We start from the raw sequence: 23,819 nt of genomic DNA, 5'->3' as shown, positions 1-23,819 counted from the left end.
CATAATAATACATTACAATTGAATTGATTCCAATTTTAAATCTGATGTGTCTAATAAAGAAGTGTTAAAAATGTAGCTGAGTGATCATGCTTAGAGATAAAATGTTAAAAATACTGCCTTTAAGAAGGAATTCAGGGCTAGCCCATGCCTTTAATTTCCAGCTATGTGAGAACAGAAGTATGCCCTAGTTTCTGGATGGTTGGGTAAATGCCAAGGAGTGGGATTTCTGGGTGATATTGGAGCTCTATGTTTACTCTTTTGAGGACTTGCCACACTGCTTTCCAAAGTGGTTGAATGAGTTTACACTACCATCAACAGTGTAGTAGTGATCCCTCCTGGCCACATCCCTGCCAGCATCTGTTGTTATAGTTTTATATTTTTAACTGTACTTTATTCTGTTTTATTGACTTTAACTATAATTTACTTTATTCTCTTTTCTTGGATGCTCTGAGATATAAACTCAGGACTTCCCCATTGCTAAAAAGACATTCAACCTTTGAGCCTCTCTTGCAGCTGTTTTTGCATGGATTATTTTGAGATAGAGTCTTGCTTTGTGCTGTATGTAGTTCCTGGACCTTTTATACACTTCCTATTAAAACTGAGATGTCAGATATGTACCACCATGCTCAGCTTCTTTGTGATGAAATGGAGTCTAATGAAAAATTTTATGCCCCTACTAGAATCACAATTCTCCCCCCCATCTTCATCTCCCATGCTGAGATGACAAACTCATAATACCATAACCAGATATTGGTTGAGATGAGCTTTCATCTATCAGTCTAAGCTTACCTCCTTAAACTCTCAACCACCATACCTCTACCCCCACAAGAACCTAGAACTGTGGGCATGGCCCCCTGGCACCCATTTAAACTTACATTTTTAAGTAGAATCTCACTAACATTTTGCCTGGACTGACCGGGAGTTATGATGCACTCAACTCTCCTTTCTGTGTAGTAGGGTAGACGTTGTTTGCGTATAACTTCATGCCATGTTTGTGTATGATAACCACAAGAAGGTACTTTGACAATTCCATAGAAAAGAGGTTGTCATAGTAGACTGCAGAATCATTTTTGAAGAAATTTACCTGTGAAGGGTTAAATTGTAGAAATGTGAGAGAGTTTTAATTGTTCACTTTTGTATGTCTTACTGTATTTAATAAAAAGGAACGATCTACACATTCCCTTCTGAAGTGATGGCAGGAGCTAGATTCAAGGACAAAACCAAGAAGGTCTTTCAATGATAATGAATAGAGTCAGCCACTAATTACTCTCTAGAGAATATGGGAGTGTGTTGAGAATTTCAAGCAAACGTACAAAGTAGTATAAATGTCTTCAAAGGATTTTTTTCTAGTTAGAAGAGGAAGAACAATCAATTTTATTTACAAAAGAAATTTTAAAGAGAATTTTGTTTTAAAGATCTGAAGAGGGCCGGGAATTTGGCCCAGTGGTAGCGTGCTTGCCTAGCATCCACAAAGACCCAGGTTCTATTCCTCGGTACCACATACATAGAAAAAAAAACAGAGGTGGTGCTGCAGTTCAAGTGGTAGAGATCTAGCCTTGAGAAAGTCCAAGGTGAGTTCAAGACCCATGACTGGCAAAAAAAAAGAGTTGAAAACAAATAAAAATATCTAAAGAAAAAATTAAGATTTGACTAGGTCTACCAAGTATCTCCCCAGATTATTAGAAACTTTGGATTTTCATGGTAGCAATATTCCTCCTGCTAACAAAATGCATCTTGACAAATTTACCTAGTAAAGATTAAAGAAAAGTTGTCATCAAACTGTCTTACAGAATTGCCAACCAAGCTGCCTGACAAAATTCAAAGCTTAATGTTATACCCAGTAAATTGAATTCCTCCCCCTACATTTTGATTCTGTCTCTACTTTTGTTTTTATTCTTCTTTTGCCTCTGCTCTATCTTAGACCATGCTAATTCAATGAAGTCAGAAATAAAGATTATTTGCTAGCCTCTTTCTAGAAGTCTAAAATAGAAAATCAGTTGTGTTTCCATCCTAATTGAATCTCTCCTCCCTCTGGCATATGACTTTGTTTTAAAAGGACACATCCACAGAGATGCTAATTTTGCCAGTCACGGAAATGGTCTCTGTTTTACTGATAGAAGACAAAGACATGATAACAATTATTTAGCTTTTTTTTTCTTTTTTTATTGTAATTAGTAAAAGGGTTACATGATATTTGCCAGATAGAAGGTGCATTAATTCACATACATTGATACCCTTTCACATGTCTTGGTACCCATTTCCCTCCCCCCCACACACCTCCCACCCGTCTTGGTTTTCCCCCCTTCCCTATCAAATTTCAAATATCCAAATACAAATAAATTCAATATATCAGATAACAAAGTGAGATACTATACCAATATGAGATAACCAAGGGATAGCAAAGGAGATGAGAGACAACATAGTACATTAAGGAATTATTTAGCTTTTAATATGCTTGATTTCTTTAGTTTTATAGAGTTTCCAAAATTCCTGAATAAGGTATATAAAATAAAAATGAAGGCAGTGTCCCTGTGACTTAGTGGGTAGGGCGGTAGCTTTGAGCTGAAGAGTTGAGGGACAGTGCCTGAGCCCAGAGTTTAAGCCCCACTACCGACAAAAAAAAAATTAAAAAATAAATTAAGGTAGTATGGGAAACTTTTTTTCTTCACAACAGAAAAATACTGGCATTCTTTGTTTTATTTTCAACAAGAATCTGTATTTTGTTAAACCTCTATTTTTCTCTTGTGATATTTGGCTGGATATCATTTTCTTCATGCTGTGCTATAATCTCTCAGTTATAAGAAATATTGATAAGATTTTTTTAATACCAAGAATGTGCCAGTTAAGTTTGTCAATAAGCTAGGATGAATTGGTGTGTGGTAAAGACAAGATGCTATTAATTAAAAGATAAGCCAAGAAAATATGTTATTTTGTTCCAATGATTTGAAAAGCCAGATGTCGAAAGACTTAATTTGTTCTTAAGAGAATGTATTAGGAATTAACTTCAGTTCACTCCTAAATTTATGATCCATATTTTTCCTTTTGACAGGAACTATGAAAAGTCACATAATACATTAGATCTAAGAAAATTATTTCCACTTTTTGTTGTTTGTGGGGCTTGAACTCAGGGCCTAGTATATGTCTCTGAGCTCTTTTGCTCAAGGCATGTGCTCTACCACTCTGAGCCACAGTGCTGCTGGTATTTGAATGGTTAATTGGAGAAAAGAGTCTCACAGAGAATTTTCTGCCTGAGCTGGCTTGGAACCCTGATCCTCAGGTCTCAGCTTCCTAAGTAGCTAGGATTACAGGTGAGCGGCACCAGCACCCACTGTCTCTACTTTTTAAAAAGTAATGACGAGCGGCCAGGAATTTGGCTTAGTGGTAGAGTGCTTGCCTAGCATGCACGAAGACCCGGGTTTGATTCCTCGGCACTAAATACACAGAAAAAAAAGCTAGAAGTAGTGCTGAGGCCCAAGTGGTAGAGCTCTAGCCTTGAGAAAGTCCAAGAACAGTGCTCAGGCCCTTAGCTCAAGCCCAGGACTGACAAAAAAAAAGTAATGACAATATTTAGTGAAATCTTCCCCAAAGGAGGCAAAATAAAGTCCTCAGCATGTACGAATAACACCCCTAAAACAATGGTACTATGATTTGCATTCTAATCATTAAAACAATTATCTGCATTGATGCTGCTTTACCGTAACCTAAGTTCTTACTGCACATTTTAGACTCCAACCTGCCAGTATTTTTGAGCAGCTGAATGACTATTACAGCTGTAAAGCTTATTGTTATTACCCTTGTTGATGGTGCCATCTGCCAGGAACAAAAGCAAAGATGAAAATCTCATTGAGCCACAAAAGATTCTGTATTGCTTAATGTGCCTTTGGTGGAAACACACCTCTTCTGGGGAAAAATGAATGCTACAGGTTAGAATTTTCATTATTTCATTGCAGATGGGGAACCCAAGGAGATTTTACCACCACTCACCCTCGGCCTGTGGTGAAAGTGAAGCTCTTCACAGAGAGCACGGGTGTTCTGGCCCTGGAGGATAAAGAGCTGGGCAGGGTAAGTAGTGCTGAGCCCCCAGTTTCCAGGACAGCACAGTGCTAACTTGATACAGAGGTAAGGTGGACAAAAAAGCAACATAAGAGCTTTCTGTTTATAAGTTACACAGAATCAGTTCCTTGTCATTTCCCATGAATCTATATGAGGCTGTCAATTACTAAGCATAATAAGACTGTATTAGCTTTGCAGTGAGAGATATCCATGAGCTTCTCATCATGAACTCCATCATTCATTTCATACATGTGTTTCTCTGGCCAGGAATGTGAATGGACATAAACTGAGACATGAATTGAAACCCCTGGTATATAACTATTTGAAGATAATGTTAAAACTTTAAAAAGTATGTTAAGTGACATGAACCTTATGCTTCCTGATTAAAAGTTGTACTCATTTAACCTGTTTCTTAGCTGACCAAATATCATTGAGCTATTTTAAATGGATAATATGAGGATATGTTTTCTATACAATGTCATATTGAAGAAAAGTAGCTCCCTTCTTTCAAAATAACATTCACTTATACCTATGTTAAGTTTGTCTAATATTTGTATCATTGGTTTTGGGGGCAAGGCCATCTTTTTTTTTCTGTACTGAGTTTGAACTCAGAGCCTCATATTGGGGTTGTGTCGGCTTTTTCCTAAATTTTTTAGTGGGGAGTTGATTGTGGGACTTGAACTCAGAGCCTACTCACTGCTCTGAGTCCTCTCAAGGCTAGTGCTGTATCACCTTGAAGCACAGCACCCTTTCCTCAGCGTTTTTTTTCTAATTCTTCAGCATCAGACCTAGATACTCTTGTTTAGGCAGGCTGTCTAGTTAAAAATACTTTACCTCCCAACATAGACAAACAAAAATGTCCCCAGATATTGCCAGATATCCCCTGGGGCTATATATATATACATATAAAATCAATCCCATTTGAGAACCACCAAAAATCTCAGCAAGTTCCAAGATGATCATTTTTCATGTCAATGGGACTTTGAAAGTCATGTTTGTTCTTTGAGGCTTCACATGTGTGGTATACAATTTGCATACTTGATCTTGTCGGTTGTCTATTAATAGATGTCTCCAACTAAATATTTTCAAAGTAGAACTTATCCTTTACACTCTTACTTCTAGGGAGGTGTATTTCTAGCCAGTGATCTAGTCAGCCCTCTCATCTCTTTGCTTACCCTAGCAGCCAGTCTAGTTACAAGCTCTATTTTTCCTAAAGTTTTCCGAGTCCATCCACATCTGAGTATCTACATACCTAAATTCAAGGCAACTTAATTTCTCATATATATGATGAAAGCAGTCTTTTTACTTTTATCATAAGGATTTTTATGAATAAAATCTGTAAGGTAATCCTTAGCAATTAACTGAAGGTTTATATTTGATTCATTCAACACAGATTAGGGAGGGTCACTTCACTGACATCTCTAGTGGAAGATCTTCGGCTATTTATCTCTGGATCTCAGACCCTGGTCTCTAAACTGAACACAGTGAAATATAAATTCTTTTATCTTCTCTGGTTCTAGTGCTTTGTCCTTTATTGGTTCGTTGGCTGCTATTCTTGCTTGCTCTTCAAGTATAAGCCCATGCTATTCTCTTTGAGAATGACAATAATGTTCCATTTTTAGGTGTGGAAAGATTCAGGTTGGCTAAGACCAGTCAGCAAGAGTGAGCATTTAAAATTGGTTTGGGATCCTAAGTCAATTCTTCACACAAATCTTGACATGGACACACGTGGTAGTTAGAGGACATAGGAAGGTGCTTTATAGGTTATGTTATACAAAAAAAAACCACATTTATATTATTTTATCATTTCATAAAATGATTTGAGTCATATTGGTACTCCTACCAGCTGTCAATATATTTCTATTTGTTAATGTATTATTATATAATGTATCACTGTAATTTCTTTTTACTTTAGGAAATAATGCAGTAAAAATACTGTTTATCACAGCAAAAGAATTTTCAGACTTAACTTCAGGGTGCCAAACTTTAGTTTAGGGAATGACCATGAAGGAGTACTTTAGGCTCTCTGCAGGAAATACTAAAATACAAACTGGGTGAAAACCACTGGTTGAAGACCACTGCAATTAACAACCATCGTGGATACTAAGATGAAGAGACTAGTATGAAGTGTAAACAACAACAACAAAAAATGGATGCTGGCATAGAGACAGCGGAAATGATGTTTCAGGTCCAAGGAGCCCTTAATCGGGTAGTAGGTATGTTCTTCAGCAAATGGTGGACAAGCAGATTTCATTTCTAGATGGCAGATGCAAGTACCTATTTATGGATGTGAAGGTGACATATGGAAATTTTTCATCTGAATTGATAGCCAACTCTCCACCAGGTGTAAGGGAAGACCTGGAGGGAAAACAGGGATTTTTCCAAGGAAACAATTACCAGTATGTCCTAGCAAAACCACAAAATAATTTTGCCCTGAAAAACAAGGTTTACCTCACATAACCATTAAAAATCTATTAATCCCATTTTAGCAGTGTAGTTTCCATTTTGTGTTTCAGAATGAATTATCAAATGCCATTGCTTGATCAACTATTTTAACTTCCTGAATGGTGTTCTTGCATACAAAAGAAGTTTGTGGGAGGTTTAACAAAATATTTAACTGTCTTTAGAAATATTGTTCTAGGGGCCAGGAGTTTGGCCTAGTGGTAGAATGCTTGCCTAGCATGCACGAAGACCTGGGTTCGATTCCTCGGTACCCCACATACATAGCCAAAAGCCAGAAGTGATGCTGAGGTTCAAGTGGTAGAGTGCTAGCCTTAAGAAAGTCCAAGGACAGTGCTCAGGCCCTGAGCCCAAGCCCAGGACTGGCAAAAAAAAAAAAGAAATATTGTTCTATATATGCTTTTGTTGACTAATTTGGGACAAGGTCTTTCTAAGTGACTAAAGATGGCCTCAAACTTGCAGTCTTTCTGCCCCCTTAATGTTGGGATTATAGATGTATGCTATCATGCTCAGCACTGAAGACCTTTCAGAGAGCAGATGGAGAAAGAGCCTATTGTTTGTTCCTAGCTTTGTTGTCACCTCAAGAAGATGCTGTTTCTCCACCTCAGTGGAGATGAAGAAGCATACAGATCAGAAAAGCTATTTTCCTTTTTAATTCTGCACAGTCAGAATATCTTCTTTTCAATTTGATTTAATAATATTGACTATAACAAATGGTAAAAGTTTGCTCATCCTGGGGCTGGGAGTTTGGCCTAGTGGTAGAGTGCTTGCCTAGCATGCACGAAGACCAGGGTTCGATTCCTTGGTACCACATACATAGAAAAAAAAGCCAGAAATGGTGCTGAGGCTCAAATGGTAGAGCTCTAACCTTGAGAAAGTCCAAGGACAGTGCTCAGGTCCTGAGCTCAAGCCCATGACTGGCAAAAAAAAAAAAAAAGTTTACTCATCCCTTACATATTTTGAAAGTAGTAATACTATTAAAATTAAGATTTTTCACTTTTTCCTCAACATTTTTCTAAGAATCTACTTCTACATAGTATTTATTAAAATGGAACTCTTGGGGCCAAAGGTTGGCCTATTAGTAGAGTGCTTGCCTAGCATGCACAAAGATGGGGTTCAATTCCTCAGTACCACATATACATAGAAAAAAGCCAGAAATGGTGCTGTGGCTCAAGTGGTAGAGCTGTAGCCTTGAGAAAGCCCAAGGACATTGCTCAGGTCCTCAGTTCAAGCCCCAGGACTAGCAAAACAATAAAATGGAACTGTCCGTACCTACTTTGTCAGAATGACAGCTTCTGCATTTCTTTTGTAAGTATAAATACTATATGGAAACAGCAGGTGGTGGTTTATTTCTCATATAGTTTAAGTATTAAGATTAATTAGGGCTGGGAAAGGTGGCTCACGCCTGTAATCCTAGCTACTCAGGAGGCTGAAATCTGAGGATCAAGGTTCAAAGCTGCCTGCCTGAGAACAAAAGGACCTGAGACTCTTATCTCCAGTTACCCTCTAGAAAATAGGAAGTGGGGCTTGACTCAAGGGTAGGCTGGTAACCTTGAGCTGAAGAGTTCAGGGACACCCAGGCCCTGGAGTAGGTTGGTAGTCTTGAGCTGAAGAGCTCAAGGACAGTGCCCAGGCTGAGTTCAAGCCCCATGAGACACACACACACACACACACACACACACACACACACAAATATTGATTAGCATTGATTAGCCTCACTGAAGTGATTATCCTTTGACAAAGAACTATTATGTTTTAGGAAGTTGTCTACATCTTACTATGGAAAGTAAAAGTTAGCTTGTATGTTTGTTTTTTTTTTAAATTCAAGTCCTGTCTTTAGTTTTCTTTCTTGAACCTCAAAGAATTCCTTGGAATAATTATCAGAATGTTCATAATTTGTTTCTGAAACTTAATAAGAGACAAACTTCATTGTGATTGGAGCCAGGATCTCAGTCAGTTCTTGGAAGAATACAACTTAGGAACCCCAGTGAATCTAGTTTTTCTTATTTCTTTTCTTTTCCAGGATATCTTGTATTTGTTAGTAGAGTTGTGAACTTATATAGAACTACATAGAATTTTATGACTGTAAGTTTCTCAGGAACTTTACTAATTCTTCAAGCCAAAGTTAGTGTGTTTACCTAAATGGGTAGTACATGTAAGTGGACTATAATAAATTTAAACTATTTCCCTAATCTTCTAGTTTATTACGAACTAACCATTGTAGACTTTCAACATATTGAGAAATAGATCAGAAACAAACATTAAACATTTTATTGAGTAATGTTTCACAAATAAGGATACAGCTAAGTTGATGAAAATCACTTTAGGTCACACATTAACTCTGGTGAAATTTATGTTTGAGTATTTCAAAAGAAGTGCCAGCATTAGAGAAGCTGGCAGTGAATTCATAATCACAAGTATTTTTCCCAGTTGAAATCAAAATTTAATATCCAATTTTATTAATATAGCACCAGGAGATTCCTGCTTGAGCTAGAAAATTCTTAACAGTTGCTTTGAAATGGACTGGGAATTTGGTTCTATTTCATATATATCTAAACCAACTCACCATACACAGGAGAACTTGGAGGTATAGCTTTTCTTAAACTGAAAATCACTGAAAAGATCTCTTGCCTTCTTCAATTCTCTCACGTATGAGTTAATTACTGAAGAAAATAATAGTGAAATGTCAGTTGCCACAGTAATGAAAAGAAGCAGGATATAGTAGCTGAAAGAGCAGAGAAAATCATCTCTGGTACAAATTCTGAGTAGTTTTTATTTTGCTTTGTTTTTCTAATAGTGGTTGTGTCTGGCTTATAAAAGCATGTGCTTTGGGATATGACAGGAGATGACTCATTCTGATTTTGAAGAACAGTACCCACATCAACTCATTGTTCCTTTGTAAACTTACCTGTCATGCTCTGAGGACTAGGTGACCAGGATCCTCTAAAAGAGGCTGAGCAAACCATAATAGGCATTTGTGCATGGGGGTCCCTTATAGGTGACTATGGTAAGAAAAGATGACATCTTCATGCATCAACAGAGTTAAGAGAAGCTGTCCTATGGGGTAGAACAGATGTTATATATACAGCTAGATTAATCCCTTCCTCCTAACATGAACATCTTGGCAGTTCATTATAGCTTTCAGTTGTACTTCCTAAAACTTGCATGCACCATCTTTTAGGACACCTATGTGCCTTTTTATGATGAAGAATCCATTCAAATATTACCACCCCCTCAGGTTTTGATTAGCTTGTTTTCTCACTGTTGAGTTTGGAAAGATCATAATATGTAATTTACAACTCCTTTATCAGATTATATGGGCTAAAAGTTTTCCCCTAAGTTTTGACTTCCTCTTCAAACACAGTGTATTTCAAAGACCAGAAATCTGTAATTTTGATGAAGTCCAATTTAAGATATTTTTTTCTGTCATTGCTCATACACTTGTTGCTGTGTCAAAGAAAACATTGCAAAACAGAGAATGCTTTATTTTCTTCTGAACGTTTTGTTAGTTTAGGTCTTTACACTTAAAGTTTGGTTTCATACTTAATTAATTTTTGACTATAGTCATGTATTGATTAAAGTTGATATTTTTGTGTATGAATAACCAATTGTTCCATCACAGTTAGTAGAAAAGGATTTTTCAGCTGAATTTACTTAGCACCTTTCCTGGAAAATCAAATGTCTTTTGGGTCTATTTCTACACTATTATGTCTCATTGAGCTGTTTCCTGCCTTGATGCCAGTATTCATTCTGCCATGATTAAATTAGCTTGATAGTTAGTGTTGAAATCAGTTATTGACAAGTCTTCCATCTTGGAGTTTATTCCCTTCCTTTCTTTCTTTTGAAAGTTGTAATCTGTAGATGCTTTGTTTTGCATTATGGATTTTAGAACAAGATAGTACATTTAGGTTGAACAGGAAGGAAGGAAAGAAGGTTTTCACTGTGATTACACTGAATTTGTAGATCAATTCAGGCAGAACAAATTGAGTTTTCTGATTCTCATAGACAGAGTTTATTCCTCCATTTGTTTAGGTCTTATTTAAAATAAGAGCAGCTTCTTTTTTTGTTTATTGTCAGGGTGATATATAGAGGAGTTATAATTACATTTGTCAGGTAATGGGTATATTACTTACTGAATATTGATATTCCTTGCCATGTTTTTCTCCTACTTTCTCTTTTCACACCTCCTCCCAATCATCTTGTTTTTCCCCTTCCCTTCCCTATTTCAAATAAACAAATAAATGTATATACAATATACCAGGTACCAAGTCAGATACAGTAACAACATGAGATAAACCATAAGAAAAAAAAAAACAAGAGAAAAAAAGTAACTTCACATAGTGCATTAAGAACAGCAATCACAAAGATAATCCACTTCTTTCCATATCTTAGAGATCATATCTCTTAGCCTTATCCTATATGGTCATATGTACATAGCTAGGAAAATCCTAGCCATATACTAATTATTACAAATGAGGGGAACCATGAAGCCTATGTTTCTTTAGGCCAGGCTTATTTCACTTATTATGATTTTTTTCCAAGTCTTTCCGTTTCCTTAAAAATGGGACAATGTCATTCTTTTTGTTTCCTCTGACAGTCCTGGGAATTGAATTCAGGGCCTGGGCACTGTCCTTGGGCTTTCTCAAGGCTAATACTCTACCACTTGAGCCACAGTACCACTTCTGGCTTTTTCTGTGTATGTGGTAGCGGGGAATTGAACCCAAGGCTTTGTGCATGCTAGGCAAGCACTGTTATTCTTTCTGATGGCAGCATTGACTTCTATTGTGTATACATACCACATCTTCTTGATCCATTCATTTACTGAGGTATTTCTGAGTCAGTTCCGTATCTTAGCTAAGGTAAATAATGCTGAAATGAGCATGGTTGTGCTAGTAGCTTTAGTATGTCCTTGTTTATGAACATTTGGGCCAGGTATTTCTGGATAATAGAGGAAACTCTATTTTTTGTCTTTTGAGGAATAGCCATATTAATAATAGCAGTTTCTTACAGTTTGTAATATATAAGACTTACCTGTCTTTTAGCAGATTTATTACTGACTTTTCCATGTCTTCCATCAATGGGATGGAAGAAAGTTTAAGGATAATTTATCTTTTTTTAACCTGACTGTTGCTTTGAACAAAATCTTAATTATTAGAGAAAGGAGATACTGCAGAAGCAGATAGAAATGTCTTACATATGTACACTAGACCAAAGATAATGCTTTTGTGACTCTTAGAACCACAAAACCAAATAATTAGCCAAGCTGGTCAGTTCCTTTTGTTTCATAGATAAATTTTAGAGCAAAACAGCTAAGGATTGGATAACAGGTGACTTGAACATATTTCTCCATTACATATTGATGTTAATGAGTTAGCTGTAAAATGTACTTTCTAAACTAGTGAAATTTAAGATGTATGCTGAACTGGATATTTAGGAAAACTCCATTACACTGTTTATTTTAATTTTTAATATTCATATTGAGGTGATCTATTATCTGTAATTAAGAACCAAAAACAACCAGTTCTTGCCTTGGGATTTCTCTGTTTTGTTTATTAGTGAAATTTGAAGTTCAAAATGATACTGTAGCTCATTTATTCTAGTATCTTCATATTGAAGATAAAGAAATTATAGTACAGAGAGACAAAACAAATTCTTGATCATTGAATCTAGTGCATCATCATCCTTTGTGAGAGTAAACCCTATGATGTACTATCCAGCTTAGCTATTCTTTCTTCCCTATTGTTTAAGTGCCTACTGACTCATTTGTGTACATATAAAATTACATTTAGGAAGATTTTCAATAGTCTTATCATTTTTGCAGATTGTTCAAGCAATGATTTTAGCCTCTGTGAATTTCACAGCCAGACAAAGAATAAAAATTCTATGTTCTTCAGAGTGTGAGTTGATTTTTAATTTAAATACCAACATTCATCTGCAGTTTGCAAATTATCTAGTCAAACCTGAAATATTTTATTCTAATTGTATGTACCATATGCGTCTATTTAAAAATGTAGCTAAAGATACCGAAGATTAGACTTTGTGCCCCTCTCTCTTCATCATGTTATAGATTGACGGAAATTGACTTGGCTCTAAGAATTATTAGTGTACCTAATGAACAAAGGTAAATTCATTCAGGTAGTGTGTGCATAATAAATAAGGGAATAATGTGTTAGATTGGGGAGGAGATATGCAATTGAGTGTATATTGTTATCTTGTGGTAATTTTTCTTAGCGCTTCATTTAACTTCAGTGTCAAGTTACTTACATAACAAGATAATGCCTATCCTTTTAAGAGTAATGTGAGAATTAATTTAAATTTCACAAAGCACTCCAAGACACTCAGTTGAAAGGGTCTCCATAAATGGCAGGCATTATTATAACTAAGGTAGTACAAAGAAGCATAATGAAGTGGCTCATGCAGTGTCCTCTAATAGAAGCTGTATTAGAAAGTAAATGTAAAGGTTACTACAATTCATAATTTATGGCTGATGGGAATACATCAGGAATAATAATCATGCTATCCTACCTTAATAAGTCTTACAATGCAGATTTAGCTATGATAGACTATATTATTCCACCCATAGAGAAGTATGAAATCAATACTTTCAAGCAATAAAAGTGATATAATATATAAAGATGCATATTGTTAATTGAACCATGAAAGATATAACTGGCATACCTGGTTATATCTTTTTTATGTTATTTTTTATTGTTCTGGTAATGTATAGAGGGGTTAAGTTCTGTAAAAGGTTTTGAAATAGAAACGAGAATTCTTAGTTATTTGTTAAATGGTTTTGTCTAGAATAAGAAAAGTCAAAAGTTTAAATTTATTGAACCTCAGCGAGAGAAAAACCATATATTTTTCACAAGATTCTGTATTCACATAATCCTTTAAGAATGTAACAGAAGCATGCATATAACCCAAAAGAAAATAGGAAAAGCTAATGATAGTAATTTAAATGAAAGGGCAGGTTTAGCAGAAGACATTTAAATTTTAAGTTTGCATTTAAATTAGACCATACCTTCTCCTGTCTGTGTATAAATTTCTTGTTGCTGCTGTAACAAATTTCCAAAAATTAGTGGCTTGAAATAATACATATTATTACTTTATAATTTTGAAGGTGAGAATTCCAAAAATAAGCATCTGTGGGCTAAAATCAGGGTTTTTTGAATATTTTTATTGTAATTAATAAAAGGGTTACATATTTGCCAGATAGAAGGTGCATTAATACACATACATTGATACCCTTTCACATGTCTTGGTCCCCATTTCCCTCCCCCCTACCCCCACCTCTTATCTTGTTTTCCCCCCTTCCCTATCCAATTTCAAATAACCAAATACAAATATATCCTATATATCAGATAACAAAGTGAGATACTGTGACAATATAATATAACCAAGGGACAGCAAAAGAGATGAGAGATAACATAGTACATTAAGGACAACAATCAATCATTATATGGCTTTTGTTTCAATATCCTGTAGGTCCTTTCAATTAGCTTCATACTATATGGCCTTATGTATCAAGGTTTTACTTTATTGCAAATCTCTGCTAGGAGAGCCCAAGGTTTCTACTGATTATGACAAATGAGGGAAACCATTGAGCCTAAATTCCTTTGAGTCTGGCTTACTTCACTTAATATGATCTTTTCTAAGTCTTTCCATTTCCTAACCAATGGGGTGATGTTGTTTTTTCTGACAGCAGCATAGAATTCCATTGTGTACAAATACCACATCTTGTTGATCCACTCATCAACTGAGGGACATCTAGGTTGGTTCCATATCTTTGCTATGGTGAATAATGTTGCAATGAACATTGTTGTGCTAGTGGATTTAGTATGCCCTAGTTTCTGGATGATTGGGTAAATGCCAAGTAGTGGAATTGCTGGGTCATAGGGGAGCTCTATATTTAGTCTTTTGAGGAACTGCCATACTGCTTTCCATAGTGGTTGAACGAGTTTGCACTCCCACCAACAGTGTAGTAGTGATCCCTCCTGGTCACATCCCCTCTAGCATCTGTTGTTATTAGTTTTTCTAATCCTGGCCATTCTAACTGGAGTGAGGTGGAATCTTAGAGTTGTTTTGATTTGCATTTCTTTTATGACCAGAGATGTTGAGCATTTCTTCATGTGTCTATAGGCCATTTTAATTTCTTCTTCAGAGAAGACTCTCTTTAAGTCTTTGGCCCATTTTTTTAATGGGATGGTTGTTAATTTGGAGATTAGTTTTGGAGTGATTCAATTTTTTGAGCTGTTGATATATTTTAGATATGAGGCCTTTGTCCGCTGTATGGTTGGTGAAGATCTTCTCCCACTCTGTAGGCTTCCTAATTAATTTACTAGCTATGTCCTTTGCTATACAAAAGCTCTGCAGTTTAATGCAGTCCCACTTATCCAGCCTTTCTCTGATTTGTTGTGTAAAATCAGGATTTATACAAGTATGTGTCCCTTTCTAGATAGTCTACAGAAAACATTTTTTTCTTCTTCTCTAGCCTCTGGAATCTGCCTATATTTGATTAATGGCCTCCTTTCATTTCTATGGCTAGCAGTGAGTAGCCAAGTTTTTTTTTGTTTTTTATTTCACATCGTGCTTACACTTATCTACCTTTTCTTCCATAAAAAAAAATTAAGACACATTTTGAGAGCATTGGACCCACTTAGTGTAAGACAAGATAATGCCCTGAGTAGCAACTTTAATTCCATCTGCCAATGTAACTCCTAGCATATACAAACTCTAGGGATTAGGAACGAAGCACCCAGACAAAGCTAGAATTGTGCCTGTCACCTTCCAAAAATGCAAAAATGAGCATTGTCTTGATTTTTAAAGACTGACACGTAAATAACAAAAATTCTAAAATTTACCACCATCACTTTCTAATATCAGATTTTGGCAGTACTTCATTTGAGTTTTGACTCTTTTCAGTTCAACAGAATTTTCATTTTAGGCTTGCATTTTCATTTGTAATTTTCCTTAGTATCTCTCTTTTCAGCCATTCAGCCAAGAACCCAAATAAATGGCACATGGTGAGTATCTACAGTAGGATATGAGGAGAACTCTGGCTGACGGTGGCATAAAGATAATTTTTTAAAACAGTGTGAATCCAACTTTTTACATTTCATAGGTATTTCCATTTTTGGAGTTTAAGGATGTTGGCTTAATCACCCCTTGAGTCACAGCAAAATTACCCTATTGACTACAAACAACGTGCATACAAAAATACCCCTTCGTACTTTGTTCAAGTTAGAGATGTCAGAAAATAAAAAGATGGGTGAATCTTTTCACACGCATCTTTTTGCCTGATTCTGTACAAATTGTAAGGTTCTTAATTTCTCTTCATTAACAAATCTAATTAATACTTTTTATTGTTTTATTTTTTTCAAACAAAACAGCATTTTAATGTAAAAAGTAGAAGGAAGGATACATGGAGTTTCCTTTTAGGTCAAGTATACATTTGGTAAGGGGTTAGAAATTTGATCAAATTGGTATTATAAATTTCAGGGTTTTCTCCAGCCTCTAGAATAAAGGGAATTGGATTTAGCACACAGACAATGAGGTTGACAGAAGACAGGATGCTAATCTTTTGGTATACAAAAGAGCATTATGCTAGCCAAGGTGAGCAGGTGTTCTTTGTTTCAACTAAGTAGGACAGGAAGCAGTGATATTAAATCAAAGGAGAAACAATTTTAGACTAAGCCACCTCCAGTGTATCGAAATACTGGAAAATGTTACAAAGGAAAGATGTTGATTTCTCTCAGAAAAAAAAATCTACCCAATTAGTCTCTTCCACATTCAGTGGCTCTGAGGTTAGAGTTATTAATATCTACTAAGTAAAAATATTGGTGAAATAAAGGAAATTTGGGGAGTTCTTTCACAATGTACACTGTCTTAAGACGATTCACAGAGCAATCACAAGTTGTTAAACTGGAAAGTCTGTCAGTTGTTTAAGAATAATAAAGGTAGTTAGATATATAAGGCCATATAGGATAAAGGTAAATGAAAGGACCTCCAAGATATAGAAACAAGAGCCATATAATGTGTATTGTTGTTCTTAATGTACTATGTTATTTCTCATCTCTTTTGTTGTCCCTTGGTTATCACATATTGTTACAGTATCTTACCTTGTTATCTGATATATTGTGTGTGTATATATATATATATATATATATTTATTTGAAATAGGACAGAGAAGGGGAAAACAAGATGAGGGGTGGGAATTGGAGAGGGAAATGGAGACAAAAACATGAGAAAGGGTAGCAATGTTTGTGAAGTAATGCACCTTCTATCTGGGGAATATAACGTAACCCTTCTATTAATTACAATAAAAATATATTTTTAGAAAGAGTAACAAAGGTAATGAATTCGATCAAAATGTATCATATGCACATACAGAAATGTTGCAGGGTAGCCTCTATGCAAAACTAATTTACATTAAATAAAGAATTCATGCTAAAAAAAAAAAAAAACAACACAAAGAGTACTATTAGCTGGACCCAAAAGTCAAGGTTTCTCACCAACATTAAGTGACAGGCTCTCACAGAGATAACACTGTTCTCTGGAGACATCCTTGCAGGCAGTGGCTTTCACCCTGCTTCAAGGACATGCTAGTCAGCCAAAAAAAAGAATCTTTAATGATAAAAACTAAACATGAGTTCAGCTAATCGCTGTTCATCTCTTCTCACTCTGCCTTAAAGATGTTTTTAAGACCAGCACATGACATGTTATATATGAAAGCACTTGACTGAACACATATGACACCTCTCCAGTGTACATACAGTTACAAAAAAGTATGGAAATCTACTTATATCATCTCCCTGCTTAAAAACATCACTTGCCTACATAAGAAAGAATATACAAAATTCTTAGCAAATGCTTTTATTTTATTTCATTCTTTTATTTACCTACAGTCTCTCTCTGGTCTTCCCTCTGATCCTATCCCATATATACAGGCTTTTCATTTCCTTTTCAACTTACCTAGCTGGCTGTGTCCTCCTCCTCTACCCTGCCTTTGCCCACAGTGAATTTTCTGGCTGCAGTAATGTCACTCAACTTGCCTGAGCTTGCCTGCTTAACACTTTAGCAAATTCTTCCCTGCTCAAATTCTCTCTTGAAGTAACCTCACCTCCCTTTGTCATCTTGGTACTGGCAATGCTGCTCCTCAACCCAGCTGCAGCCACTCGGTTCTGACAGTGCGTGAGCTCCAGATTGTCTTTTTTATCCTGGGGTACACTTCAGATTCCTGGAAATTCTCTTCCCCTAGAACATGGTGCATCAAACCCTTCTGGTTTTCTTTCTTTCACCTCTTTGGCTTCTAATCCAAATTGTGGACCAAAATTTGATGTCATGAGGGTTGTCACCTTAGCTTTTAGAACTAAAAGAGAAGTTACATAGCAAAAACAACAACAACCAAAAAACCTATTTAATGTAATGACTGTATTGATTGAAGTTAACTCAGTGGCCAGCTGTGGAAACAGGTAACAACCAAGGTAGACTAGAACAATCAACCTGTGAACCTGAAGTGGTGGATAGAGTCTGCATTAACATCAGACCCACTATAAGATCTTCACTTCTAACAGTCTTTCTGTGTTTCAGGACCTCTGGTGTAACTCTTACTCCTTTAGATTTCCAAATGAAAGCAACTCCTTGATGAAGAAATTGTGGGGGGAATTGGTAAATTGTTTACCTAAATGCTCTGCTTTTCTAATTTTCTCCTCATTGTACTTTTCTATTTTGCTTTTGATTTTTAGTTATTAATTGAAAAAGCATTGAGGAGCATCTAGCTATAAATTTATTGGTCAAAAAGGCTATATACATCCAGAAACAAAGACATACTAAATCCACCAGCACAACAATGTTCATTGCAGCACTATTTACCATAGCAAAGATATGGAACCAACCTAGATGTCCCTCAGTTGCTGAGTGGATCAACAAGATGTGGTATTTGTACACAATGGAATTCTATGCTGCTGTCAGGAAGAATGACATTGCCCCATTTGTTAGGAAATGGAAAGACTTAGAAAAGATCATATTAAATGAAGTAAGCCAGACTAAAAGGAACTTAGGCTGAATGGTTTCCCTCATTTGTCATAATCAGTAGAAACCTTGGGCTCTCCTAGCAGAGATTTGCAACAGAGCAAAACCTTGATGCAAAAGGCCATATAGTAGGATGCTAAATGAAAGGATCTCTAGGATATAGAAACATAAGCCATATAATGAATGATTGTTGTTCTTAAGGTACTATGTTATCTCTCATCTCTTTTGCTGTCCCTTGGTTATCTCATATTGTTACAGTATCTCACTTTGTTACCTGATATATCGGATATATTTGTATTTGGTTATTTGAAATTGGATTGGGAAGGGGGGAAAACAAGATAAGAGGTGAGGGTAGGGGGGAGGGAAATGGGGACCAAGACATATATCAATGTATGGGAATTAATGCACCGTCAATCTGGCAAATATCATGTAACCCTTTTATTAATTAACAATAAAAAATATATGAAAAAGGGCTAGATATAGTTTATAAACAAATATACTTGGGTTCGCTTAAATCAAGGTATCTCATTAGAAGAAGAGCAAAGGTATGGGTGCCAATTTATAGAAGTACATGAAGAGAAGCTCCTTCTGAATAACCTATTATCCTTAGCAAATCTGTATGTATCTATTTGTATGTGTACATACACATGCATTCATATACAAATACAGATTATATCATTTTAATCTTCTAAGTTTTAATTCTTTAAAACAAAATCTAAAAATGATTATGTTTTTAACCACATCTTAGTAAAGATTTCAAGAAATGTTGCCATTTTCTTATGAAAAAGATACATTGACTTCATATTTAAAAGGAGTCATAAGAATTTTGTGTCATACTAACTGACAAGACATTTAAAGTGTTGGTGACAAAAATAAGCTAGAAGCAGAAATATATAAAGAAAGGTTAAGAGGAATAAGTAGCAAAGAACCAAGTAGTTTGATATATAATATAAGAAGTTAACTGTTTTGTACAGAGCTACAATTTAGGGTAAATATAAACTATGTATATGGGAGGATATGCGGGCAAATGTTTGCCTGTTAAATACTTTGGTTATGCTGATTATCAACACTAGGAAAAAACCTCTTTGTATGTGAATTAAGTCTTAGTGAAGTAGAAATTTATCATGAAGAACAGTCCTTTAGGCCCTTATTTAACTAGTGAAAGACTGAAGGAGCAAGATACTGTCTTAATATTCAAGTTGGAACTCCACTGAATTTCATAATGAGAAGCCACATTTAAGTAGTTCAAAACAATATTTCCTCAAAGACCTCATATCTAAAATGTATCAACAGCTCAAAAAATTGAATCACTCTAAAACTAATCTCCAAAGAAACAACCATCCCATTAAAAGATGGACCAAAGACTTAAAGAGAGTCTTCTCTGAAGAAGAAATTAAAATGTCCTATAGTCACATGAAGAAATGCTCAACATCTCTTGTCATAAAAGAAATGCAAATCACAACAATTCTAAGATTCCACCTCACTCTAATTAGAATGGCCAGGATCAAGAAATCTAATAACAACGGATGCTGGAGGGGATGTGGCCAGGAGGGATCAGTACTACACTGTTGGTGGGAGTACAAACTCGTCCAGCCACTATGGAAAGCAGTATGGCAGTGCCTCAAAAGACTAAATATAGAGCTCCCCTATCACCCAGAAATCCCACTACTTGGCATTTACCCCTCCATCCAGAAACGAGGACATACTAAATCCACTAGCACAAAGATGTTCATTGCAGCACTATTTACCATAGCAAAGATACAGAACCTCCCCAGTTGTCCCTCAGTTGATGAGTGGATCAATAAGATGTGGTATTTATACACAATGGAATTCTATGCTGCTATCAGAAAGAACAATATTGCCCCATTTGTAAGGAAATGGAAAGACTTAGAAAAGATCATATTAAGTGAAGTAAGCCAGACTCAAAGGAACATAGGCCCAATAGTCTCCCTCATTTGTCATAATCAGTGGGAACCTTGGCCTCTCCTGGTAGAGATTCACAATAGAACAAAATCTCGATACATAAGGCCATGTAGGACATTCAGGATATTGAAACAAAAGCCATATAATGAGTGATTGTTGTCCTTGATGTACTATGTTATCTCTCATCTCTTTTACTGTCCCTTGGTTATCTCATATTGTTTCAATATTTCACCTTGTTATCTAATATACTTTATATATGCTTAATTGGTTGTTTGAAATAGGAGAGGGAAGAGGGGAAATCAAGTTGTGAGGGGGGAAGGGGGAGTGAAATGGGAAACAGGACATGAGAAAGGGTATCAATATTTGTGAAGTAATGTACCTTCTATCTGATGAATATAATGTAACCCTTCTATTAATTACAATAAAAATATATGAAAAAAAACAATATTTCTTGTATAGCAGTTGACTGTGAGTGTTCCAGAGGCAAAATGGCCTCCTGCCTCCATGTGGTATCTCAGAGTTCTTCTTCCTTCCGTTTTATGCCTCTTTCACTTTCTGTGGCACTCATTTTCTCTGTATTTGCCTAGAATAAGAGTGGAGAAGGATGAGAGATAAATACCTCAATCACCTTCTCCCAGAGTGATTCATACCACATGCCTTTGGCAGAATGTTTACATGCTCCTCCTTAGAGCTAATAGAAGCCAGGACATAATCAGTCACTTACTAAGGACAGTTCTACGCTACTGAAAACATGAATCCCAATGGACAAATACTTGATCTGTCCTAGATTAGCCTTCAGCTGTTGCCCTTCCTCCTTTACATGGAACACTTTTACCTCTGCTCAAGGGAAGCAGCCCCAAGTCCCATGTCATCCTTACATCCAGTACAACATTACCATCAGGCTTATCTATGGCTCATCACAACCTAATAACCTAGGAACTAAAGTTTCTACTCCCTGTGGATTATTGCAGCCCCCCCCTCTACCCAGACCTAGCACAAATCCAGTAAAGTGGCACTAATTGCAGCAGAGAAAGCTTTCCCACTTGAAAAACAGGGAAATGGGAAACACGCATAGTAATTTACCAATTAAAATACTGAAATCTTATCACCTGGGCATTGTGAAAAGATCTCTCCCTGAAAGTGTTCAAGATCCCTTGATTAGGTCTCTGTTATGTTTTTGAAAAATAACACTCTTGTTCTGTAGTCTCTAGAAGAAAGGCAGGGAGGACAGAGACATAGCCTTGATGGGGACATAGAAAGTTTATGCTTGGGTGGGATCTAAAGGGAAGATTACAGATACACTGTTAATTATATTTATGCACACATATACATATGTAGTGCTTGTACCTTATCCTATAGGAATCATACAGTCAAATAATTGAGACCTTCATGTGGAGAATTTCTTTCTTGTCTAATAATATCCATGACTAGGCCACATAAAAATGTGCTCCCATTTTCTGCTTATGTAATTTGGGAATCTTGAGAATGTTTTTCAGACCAGTTTTAAAACTGTGTTCAGCATATGTTTCCCAGTCAGTCTACCCAGAAAACAGAAGTATTCAAAATTGAGTAAGTTTAACACAAGCCAGTAGACATACTGATGACAGAACAAAGAAGCCAAATGGAAAATGGTTATTAAACCCTCACAATATCAAAATCAAGAAGCATCTTCATGTCTCAATCATAGAAGGACAGTGGAAAGAAGTTATATTGCCAGAGCAGAGAGTTACAGTGATCAAAGGCTATGAGGGGATCACAGCCATTCATATGCTTTCATTGTGCTGTGCCCTACCTGAGATTTACTCAGTTGTTTATGTAGTAGAATAGGACTGAATCATAAATCCTTCTGCTGACTTTTTTTGCAAAATACCCATCAGAAAAGTGAAACACGGTGAAAATGATAACACTCAGTTGTAGTATGAGCTTGTATTTGGGTAGGTGCTGTAAATAATTTTTTTGCAGCCCCATTTGGGCATCAATGGTCAACACTTGGAGAATAAGAAATGGTCAAAAAAATTTTAAATGTACTCTTCCAGTATAAGACTTTTAGAGTTGTTGGAAGCATACAAATTTTATATAAGCATAGAAAGATTTTAAGTGATTATAGTCTATAGATGGCTCATGCTGAAATAATGATTTTAGAAGAAGATGGGTAGAGAGAAGGAAAAGGTTTTCTACATTTACTAGGAGTATTACAGTTGTAGAGAATGTGTAGATCAGTTAGTCTTTGAATATTGACTGAATGATTGAGTCTTCTTAAAGGTTGATGATCACATTCTTTTGTGGTGTGGGTAATGACTTAAGCCAAAAACTGTTGGTTTTTTAACTATCACTTAAGAAAGAATCTCTTCAATATTCCAGTGGACAGTTTAGTAGTCAAAATGAATTATTTCTAGAGTGTGTCTATAATTTTTCAATAATTGTAGATGCCATCGAGCCTCTTCTTGGATGCCCTTTATATTCTTAGGTGTGGAGATACTCTGGACTCATCTTAGTGATAGCTTTTAAAGAGGCTTAAAGAAAATCTTGACATCGTAGATAAGTTTAACATCTCTCACATTGAGAATAGTTTGAGAAGATTTTATAACAAGGTTCTCTTTCCTAGAGAGAAGGAGGACCTGTGATTTTGTTGTTGCTGTTCTGAATATAGGGAAACAATGAAAGGGGACGGGCATAGTGAATTTAGCTGCCTTGTGAATTGTAGAACATTCCACTATACCTGAGAACATTTATAATCCTCTCATTCATATCTTTATTTCAAGTTGACATACTTTTTGCTGGTGTAAGACAAGAATGGCATAAATCACCATCTGCTGTTCTCCATGTCTTTGTTTTGACTTCCAGGCTTATAGTGCTTCATTTTTTTTTTGCCAGTCTTGGGCTTGAACTCAGGGCCTGAGCACTGTCCTTGGACTTTCTCAAGGTTAGAGCTCCACCACTTGAGCCTCAGCACCACTTTTGGCCTTTTTTCTATTTATGTGGTACCGAGGAATCGAACCCGGTTCTTCGTGCATGCTAGGCAAGCACTCTACCACTAGGCCACACTCCCGGCCCCTAGTGCTTCATTTTTCAAGTGCCCATTAAAAGGCTTTGGGTAGGGCTGTGGTTAAAAGATGTTAAGACTCAATATAAAAGAAAAATATATTGTTTTACTTTACCTATATGGCACCTACCATCAAAAGAACAGGCTTTTTCTTTCGTCGATTGGCTTTGTACAATCAAGTGTTATGAATTGATCACTTAGCTGGTTGGCAGTTTTATGAAAAATAATTACTTTGTTTCAGTCATTATAACATTTTGATCATTCTGGAAATATATTACTCAGTAATGCAGTCTTTACTTGTTATTGATCT

General features: G+C 36.0%; 1 protein-coding gene across 8 annotated transcripts in view; it reads left to right on the top strand.

Annotated features, from left to right (window-relative positions):
• Positions 1–23,819, top strand: part of Cadps2 (calcium dependent secretion activator 2) — a 426,292-nt gene that overhangs the window by 202,987 nt on the left and 199,486 nt on the right. For all 8 annotated transcript variants that reach the window (XM_090333225.1, XM_090333224.1, XM_090333226.1 and 5 more), the window contains exon 7: positions 3,951–4,062. In XM_090333225.1, the coding sequence (XP_090189351.1) occupies positions 3,951–4,062 (112 nt within the window). The remainder of the gene's footprint in view (positions 1–3,950; positions 4,063–23,819) is intronic.

The sequence above is a fragment of the Megascapheus bottae genome, chromosome 5, assembly GCF_031878675.1.
Source record: "Megascapheus bottae isolate mThoBot1 chromosome 5, mThoBot2.hap1, whole genome shotgun sequence".
NCBI lineage: Eukaryota > Metazoa > Chordata > Mammalia > Rodentia > Geomyidae > Megascapheus > Megascapheus bottae.
Note: the sequence above shows the minus strand (reverse complement) of the source record. Positions and strands in the feature narration are given on the sequence as shown.